This window comes from Staurois parvus, unplaced genomic scaffold (genome assembly GCF_062004578.1).
Source record: "Staurois parvus isolate SC_StPar_1 unplaced genomic scaffold, SC_StPar_1.0 ptg000009l, whole genome shotgun sequence".
Taxonomy (NCBI): Eukaryota; Metazoa; Chordata; class Amphibia; order Anura; family Ranidae; genus Staurois; species Staurois parvus.
Genome location: NW_028317805.1, coordinates 9,550,307 through 9,559,387, shown reverse-complemented (window position 1 = coordinate 9,559,387; position 9,081 = coordinate 9,550,307). Strand labels below are relative to the sequence as shown.

The following is a 9,081-nucleotide window of genomic DNA, read 5'->3' as shown; positions in this document are numbered from 1 at the left end:
AATCGGAGGAACTGCAAACTAAGCAGCGATAATTTACGTCTGTTTAGTAAACTGATCTTTTACTGTAATCTCACGAGATTATAGTAAAAGCAGCCGTTTTCCAGCGTTTGTAGATCGTTTTCTTCCTTCGTTTGGAGAACTGATCTACACCGCTTCATAAAACGCATTCGTAGGAGAACTGTGTTCTCCAAGAATTCCGGAGAACTGAGCAGCGATCATTTACCGCTGGTTCATAAACGGACACCATAGTGTATATCACAAAATGCAGTCTGTAATATATATCTTAAACTAGAGATAAATCATGGGGTTGATTTACTAAAGGTAAATATATTCTGTGCATTGCAAGTGAAGTTACTTTAGATCCAAGGAAAAGCTCTGAAATGAGAAGCTTTGCTGATTTCTTTTATCCAATCACTTGCCAGCATAAATGAAGTTTTTAAATTTTCCTTTCATGTTCCCCTCAGATCTAGAGCAACTGCACTTTCAGTGCACTTCCAAGTGCACAGCCTATCTGCCTTTAGTAAATCAACCCCTATATAAAGATATCTCACAATCTCCAGTCTGCACACAATATATATATTATCAAAAAATAATACAAACCGTACACTCTACATATAGAAATCCTTCAATCTATAGTCCTGCCCTCCCCTCTGATCAGAGGACTCTCATACTTTGTACAGGGGCGGACTGATCATTTGGGCGCTCGGGCACTGCCTGAGGGCCCGGGGTCAGTAGGGGGCCCTATGAGATGCCCCTGGTACATTTCATATGCTTTTTTGGGTGTGGGCAAGGACACAGGGGCCCCATGATCCCCTATTGCCCAGGGGCCCCTTGAGTTGTCAGTCCGCCCCTGACTTTGTACTACTTTATCATATGGGAAAGTTTGCAGGATTCATTATATAAAGATATCTCACAATCTCCAGTCTGCACACAATATATATATATTATAAAAAAAAATACAAACCGCACCCTGTACACTCTACATATAGAAATCCTTCAATCTATAGTCCTGCCCTTCCCTCTGCTCAGAGGACTCTCATACTTTGTACAGGGGCGGACTGATCATTTGGGCACTCGGGCGCTGCCTGAGGGCCCGGGGTCAGTAGGGGGCCCCATGAGATGCCCCTGGTACCTTTCATAGGCTTTTTTGGGTGTGGTTTCAGTGTGGGCAAGGACACAGGGGCCCCATGAGTTGTCAGTCCGCCCCTAACTTTGTACTACTTTATCATATGGGAAAGTTTGCAGGATTCACTATGTAAAGATATCTCACAATCTCCAGTCTGCACACAGAATACTTTATTAATCCCAAAGGGGAATGATTAAACTACAGCCACATTCAACGAAGACAACACAAGAACACAACAGGAATGGAACAAGACACACGGACACAATAAAAGTACTAATAACCAGTAATAAGTAATAAAATAATGGATAAAACTATAATAAACCATCCACACTATTAAAATACAACCTAGAATAAATAACATTAAAAACAACAGAAAATCAAACTAGCAGAGCAAACACTCCAGCACTTCCTCTAGCATCAGCCAGAATCATACCCTAATACCAACATACTATGAAAATGACTTAAAAATGCAGATCCTGAAGCAGATGAAGTCCTCCCATCCTGCACTCAGAGAATTCTATCATTTGTAATATGTATATATAACACTCTGCACCTTGTACACTCTACATATAGAACCCCCCCCCCCAGGACTCCCATACTTTGCAGGACTTTGTCGTGCAGTTTGTGGGATGCATTTACCGGGTGAGGACGGTGTCTGGTGTGATGGTGGGGGCGGGTGATGGGTGGATGGAGGAAGGATGGATGGATGGATGGGGGAGGGGGTGTCTTCTCATTACTACAATGTGTTTCAGCTTCTCCTGCATTGATTGCACATAGACAGCCGGCTGTGTATAATAAAGTCCTCCCATCGCTCAGCATTCGTTGTCGGCTCCCCCGGCTATCCTCCACAGCACTTACAATGAACGTGTATAGACAGCACTTCGCTCCCCCCCAGCCAGGATACCCCTGTCCCCCGGACAAGGCTCTCCCCTCTGACAACTTCAACCTCTATTCTCCGCAGAGCCTCTACCAGCCTCCGAAGGCTGAAGTCCACTCGCCGGCATATGGTGGCATCACTGACTTCTCGGTGCCGAACAGCAACACATACTGGTGGCTGAACAGTTCCACCATCAGCCCGTCTCCGTACCCGAATGGAGGGGGATCTCCTAGCTGTGGGGGCAGCCAGGCTCAGATGGTGGTAGGTCCTCCGGTGTATGGTCCATCAGAGCTACAGTGGCGACCCTTCCCCACCCAGGAGGCACTGCGCCTGATGGTGCGACCACCCTACTCCTACTCTGCTCTGATCGCCATGGCCATCGACAACAGCCCCACCAAGAAGCGCACCCTCAGCCAGATCTACACCTATGTGGCTGACAAGTTCCCCTTCTACAAGACGAGTCCAGTTGGCTGGCGGAACTCCATCAGACACAACCTGTCCCTCAACGATTGCTTCAAGAAGGTGGCTAGGGATGACCACGACCCAGGTAAAGGGGGGAGGGGACAAAAGTTATCATGTAACTTTTTTTAATTTTTTTAAATGTAGTAATATTTTATATTAATGGACATGTCTGCATGCTCCCCCTTCATACACATTTCTGGTGACATTGGAATTCAGGTCAGAAAGAGAACCAACTTTGTAATCCTGGTCTGTTCCATCAAGCCTTTTTATAGGAGCTTTTCTTGGTCTTCTTTACCATGGGGGGACCTTTTTTAAAATGGGTTTTAGTTCTTGGGAATCCCCCTCTTAAAGGGCTATAGAAACGCAGTCCAGGTGTGTGTGTGTGTGTGTGTGTGTGTGTGTGTGTGTGTGTGTGTATGTGTGTATATATATATATATATATATATATATATATATATATGTGTGTGTGTGTGTATATATATATATATATATATATATATATATATATATAATCAGGGGCGGACTGACAACTCATGGGGCCCCCGGACAATAGGGGATCATGGGGCCCCTGTGTCCTTGCCGAAACTCAAAAAAGCCTATGAAAAAGGTACCAGGGGCATCTCATGGGGCCCCCTACTGACCTCGTGTTCCAGTACAGTTCTGTGCAGAAAAAAAATGCAGCCTTTTCTATATTTAAATCTTTTCTGCACATGGAACTGCAAGCACTGATGTTAACTCTGACATTGACAACCATATAACCTACTTTCTGTGCATTTTTGGATGCAGAAAAAAAAGCAACTGAAACGCATGTAGTGTGAACTGGCCCTTAGCCCTGGTTCACATATGTGCGGGCCACATTTTGCGCAGGCATGAGAGCCCATTCATTTGCATGGACTCCAGTGACACGCAGGGAAGGAGTCCCTGCACTTCTTTGGAAACCGCAGTCCGCATGGGAGCCTCGGTTCCCAGTACGGTTGTGTTTTCTAGTGCGGGTGGCGTGTCATTCGAACTAATGGCACCTGCCTGCGGGTCTGCATTTCCCTGTGCAGGTGCACGAATTTTCATGTGGATCCGGAGCGGCATCACCCGCACAGATGTAAACCTAGCCTAAGTGTGTGGTTTTTTTTTTTTTTTTTTTTTTTGCCTTCTGATGAAAAGGTGAACTACCTCCAGACATTCCTGGCCACCCCTCTGAAACCTACTCTCCCATGGCAATCATGAAATGGTTCATGTACTTTTGCTTTGCATTAGGCTGGATTCAAAATTAATGGTTTACTGCAGTTGAGTGAATGAATGGACCCAAAAAGTTTGTTAGATCCAAAACAAGCATAAGATCAGTATACTGATGCCAGTGCAGTAATGTTGACAGCCAGTCAGTTGGCATTTTAGGAAGGTGGAGGAGGCAGCCTAGATACTCTTCAGCACAATTATGCTTTAAACAAATTGTATATATTTTACAAACCTTCCTGCCTTACAGTATTAAACTTGTTATAAAGCTGGAGATCCTCTTAAACAGCCTCTGTAACCTTGTAGGAAGGACCGAAGACCATGTTGCCAACAGCATATGATGCTTTTCAGTAAGTTGATAGCATTTGGTAGCTCTGGGCAGAACCACTATTAAATGCGTGAAAATAGAACAAAGTGTGTGTGTGTATATATTCAAAAAAAATAAAGTAAAAATATCATTCTGTATGTCTATAGTAATATAGCAATGCGTTAGGAACGTAAGGATGCCCCATCATTTAGGTTGATTTTCATTTCCATCAGAGGACTGAATTCAGACACCCTCAAATATTAAAGTGAAAAGAATGATGCATCAGGCTGGTCCATTTTGATGAAATTTCATTACAGCAAATCAAAATGATACTCAGTAGTTTGTATGGCCTCCACGTGTTTGTATGCCTGCCTGATGTTGGGGCATGCTCCTAATGAGATGACGAATGGTGTCTTGGGGCATTTCTTCCCAGATCTGGTCCCGGGCATCTCTAAGCTGCTGGACAGTCTGAGGTGCAACCAGGAGGAACCCAGGACCCACTGCACCAGCGTATGGTCTGACAATGGGTCCAAGGATTTCATTCCGATACCTAATGGCAGTCAGGGTGCCGTTGTCTAGCCTATAGAGGTCTGTGTGTCCCTCCATGAATATGCCTCCCTAGACCATCACTGGCTCACCACCAAAACGGTCATGCTGAACGATGTTACAGGCAGATTAACATTCTCCATGGCTTCTCCAGACCCTTTCACGTCTGTCACACGTGCTTGAGGGTGAACCTGCTCTCATCTGTGAAAATCACACTGCGACAGTGGCGGACCTGCCAATTCTGGTGTTCAATGGCAAATGCCAATTGAGCTCTATGGTGCCAGTCAGTGAGTACACGGCCCACTAGAGGACGTCGGGCCCTCAGACCATCCTTCTGATTGTTTGGTCAGACATTCACACCAGTGGCCTGCTGGAGGTCATTTTGTAGGGCTCTGGCAGTGCTCATCCTGTTCTTCCTTTCACAAATGATAGGTTAAGGACCTTCTACGGCCCTGTCCAGCTCTCCTAGAGTAACTGCCTGTCTTCTGGAATCTCCTCCAAGCTCTTGACTGTGCTGGGAGACACAGCAAACCTTCTGGCAATGGCACATATTGATGTGCCATCCTGGGGGAGCTGGGCTGCCTGTGCAACCTCTGTAGGGTCCAGGTATTGCCTCATGCTACTAGTAGTGACACTGACCCTAGCCCAAGAGAAATCTAGTGAAAAACAGTCAGAAAAGATGAAGGGGGGGGGGGGGGGGGGATGTCAGTGGCCTCCACCTGTAAATCCTGTTTTGGGGCTTGTCTCATTGTTGCCCATCTAGTGCACCTGTTTCGTTAAAGCCAAAGCAGCTGAAACTGATTAACAACCCCCTCTGCTACTTAACTGACCAGATCAATACCCCAGGAGTTTAATTGACTTGATACTATACTCTGATTAAATAGTGTTCCTTTTAATCTTTGGTGTGTGTATTTACATAGGTGGAAGCAGCATCCATCCAGTTTGGCAGCTGTCCCCTGCTGATTCTAAGACTGAAATTTGAGCAATCAGACTGACTGCACAGTTCTCGGCCTTCAGTGAGCAGAAAGTCTGTGGCAGTCGGTCACCAGCTAGTTGATCTATTCCTCCAGTGCTCACTGAAGTGCTGGGCTGTGGAGGGGGTGGGAGCAGCTAGCTCAGGCTCTCAGTGACTTGCTAAGCCACCTGCAAGTCCAGACATCTGGATGGATCCTGAGCAATATGGTTGGCCTAATCTCAGCCGACAGTGGGCTTTATCAGGGCAGTAAAAACGGGTGGTTGAGCTACATAAAGGTAAACATAATCCTCCTCACCACCTGTCAAATGGCCTCTGAAAAGTGCTCCATCACATTAATGGCTCATTTAAACTTTTGTGTTGGCCCTCTAAGAAGTGGTCAGAAGCAGGCTTTTATGTCAGTGTAACTTTTGCATAACAGAAGAAGGAATTTTAAAGCTGATGTTTGCCTTAGAAAAACCCTTGCAGTGCCCCTTCCCCTTTCAGCATTGCCTGGGTTAAATGCTCATTAAGGCTACTTTCATACTGCTCTGCTGAAAATCGTGTGTTTTTGATGCATTTACATTGCATTTTTTCCCCACTGGGCAAAGCGCTTGTGCTTTTTGTTCAGAGGGGGGGGGGGGGGGTACAGCAAGCAGGATCTCCTTTTACCATCAGCTATGTAGTGCAAGGGCCTGCCTGATTGGATCCAGAGTGATTGGATAGAAGGCATGTTCTCCGTTTTTTATAGTTTTGGTAAATCTATAGGTGACTGTACAATCATTGTATAGTGTGTGGCAACATTTATACTCTGTCTCCTAAAATTAACTAGTTGCTCTTTCGCTGCCAAATGCATTTCGACACACCAGACCGCTTAAACACATTTTGCCATGTGAAAAAATGAGTGACGGACGCAGTTAAAAAAAACCAAAAAACAAAGTGCCACCCACAGCATGACAATGTCCCATGTGCTACTTTGCCACATGTAGGCCAGCCCATTTAAATCAATGGGCTGCCCTATGCAATTCGTGGGAAAAACAAGCCAAAAAAGTGTGCTCCCACTATGCTAGATGTGAATGAGGCCTGAAAGTGAAATTGGTTGGTTTATACAAGAACAATGAGGCTCCATTCACATCTGTGCTTTTCCAAATGCATGGCAAACCACACAGAAAATTTTGTGCTTTTGATTTGTTGCAGAAATGCATTGCATATGCACCAAAAAGCACAAGTTTAAAAAAAACACACCACATTCCGTTTTAACAACGAAAAAAGTTCTTGAGCTCCTTTTGGGGTTTTTGCTGCGTGTAGGGCAGCCCATTCAAGTGAGGGGGGGGGGGATGTTGATTCCACATGCAGGAATTTGAGTTCCGGCTACACAGAAATGTGAATGGGGCCTGGCGTTTTGATGTCCCCATCCACTCCCTACATACTTTATAAAGCTGGCCATACATTATGCCATATGCACAATTTCCTTTTAGAGAACTATGTAATGGGAGAACCCATCTGAACACTCTATTCAATTTTTATCAAATCAGACAGGCCCTTGCACTACGTAGATGATGTAGATTTAAAGGAAATTGTCCAATTAGATTTACAGAAAATGGATGGAAGGTGGTATACTAATGAGGGAGGTGTGGCCAGAGTGGTGAACTTTCCTTATCACGCCCTTTTCTGTGATGCAGGAAGGTGTTGATTCAAAGCTTTCTGGATGTCACATGATCTACAGGTAGTAGTGGAAGCAAAAAACACTTTTCAAACACATACAATTTTAAAGCTTCCGTGAATGAGGTAAGTGAGTGAGCATTGGGATAGCTGGGCCACAAATAACAATAGAACGAGCTTTTATTATGGAAAGTAAAGTTCTGCCCGAAAAGGTGATCTCCTAATAATGCGCTCTACCTCTCCTCTGTGTTGGGCCATACTGATAACACTGTACCTTTTTGACTTCTGTCATTAAATTCATCTCTAATTCAGCAGGGAAACCATTTGTATGGTCATCCTCTTGAGGGAGAAAATCATGAGCTTGTAGCCTAGTATGTAAAGGTATAAAAAAAAAAAAAATATATATATATATATATGTGTATATATTGTATATAAAAATTTCTATTCAAACCTAATAAAGTAATCAACATCTTGGAAAGGCTTTATTCATATATTTCTAATAAAATCTATCAACAGGGAAGGGCAGTTACTGGACGGTGGATCCAAACTGTGACAGGATGTTCGATAATGGATCCTTCAGGCGGAAGAGGAAAAAGAAGAGTAAAGGAAGCACTGGTCACAGGACGGAACTCTCTGAAAAGTTGGACAGCAAGAATAGTTCAAAATCCTGGAGGTCAGGCAGTCTTGAGGACAATCAAGAAAACAAGGTCAAATCTTCTCCTAAGTCCTCCTCATCCTTGGACACCAGCCCATGTCTCTTCACATCTTCCATAATGGGGAGTCGGCCCTTTGGGGAATTCTTACCCCCCAAATGCTATTTTCCTGGACTGGCCCCTCACCCAATTGGTAATGACTCGGTACAACTTGGAGAAGCCAACTTCCTACCTCACTACATGCTGTATAACCAGAAAGCTGAAGTGTGATAGACTTTAACACACATTGCTTCCAGTTTTGAGCTGTTGTGCCTTTTTTAAAGAACATTTTTATGCTTTGCATTTTTTATTGTACCATATTAAGAGCAATGGATCTAGACCATAAAATATCAAAGCACTGAATGGCAGCATTTAACCAGATATACCTCCCAAAACCTTTTGGATAACCTGACATCTGTGCCTGAAAAAAGGTTCCAGCAGCAGGGGCAGACTGACAACTCATGGGGCCCCAGGGCAATAGTGGATCATGGAGCCCCTGTGTCCTTGCCCAAACTCAAGAGCCTATGAAAAAGGTACCAGGGGCATCTCATGGGGCCCCCTACTGACCCCGGGCCCTCGGGCAGTGCCCAAGTTTCCAAATGGTCAGTCTGCCCCTGTCCAGCAGATAAACTTTGGCCATTGGCCATACTTGCTGAATAAAATGGGACAGAAATTCAGGCCCCAATAGATGCTCCAATTTAAATTCCCATTGGAACAATAAAGAGCATGAATGGGTGCCGTGGTCAAGGGATAAGGCGGGTATTTTAGAGTTTAACTTTGCAATGTTACCATGGTAAAGAAATCTCAATCTGATTGTACACAATCTCTCCTTTTTTTTTTTTTTTTATATTTACCAAAACAATGTAATGTGAACACAAACTTTATCAATTCAGTTTGTAGCAAATAACTTTTATAGTTGATAGTAGATTGTACAATCAGATTTTATATTGTGGTCAGCTTAAGAAAAATTGCTGCCCACTTTCTGAAAATGCTAGTATATTTCCCATCTGCTTTTAAAGTTGATCTCCAGCTTTTAGTGGACTTAAAATTTTTTTTTTTTTTTTTTTGGTCAAAGATGGATTTGGACCAGCTATCTTTACTTCTAGGTATGCACTATATAAGTTGTAGGTAGTCTCCACTCCATACAATGCTGTGTACCAGCAGTGAAATGGGAATTTCCTGGAAACAGTCTGGTTCTCAGCCATTCACAGGGAGATCTGTAATCTGTTA

General features: G+C 44.0%; 1 protein-coding gene across 1 annotated transcript; it reads left to right on the top strand.

Moving 5' to 3' along the window:
• The first annotated feature begins 1,910 nt into the window (after positions 1 to 1,910).
• On the top strand, positions 1,911 to 8,082 carry FOXI2 (forkhead box I2). Its single transcript, XM_089669728.1, has 2 exons — positions 1,911 to 2,550; positions 7,676 to 8,082. The coding sequence occupies exons 1-2, from the start codon at positions 1,986 to 1,988 to the stop codon at positions 8,080 to 8,082; spliced, it is 972 nt and encodes a 323-aa protein (XP_089525854.1). The 5' UTR covers positions 1,911 to 1,985.
• The last annotated feature ends 999 nt before the right edge of the window (positions 8,083 to 9,081 follow it).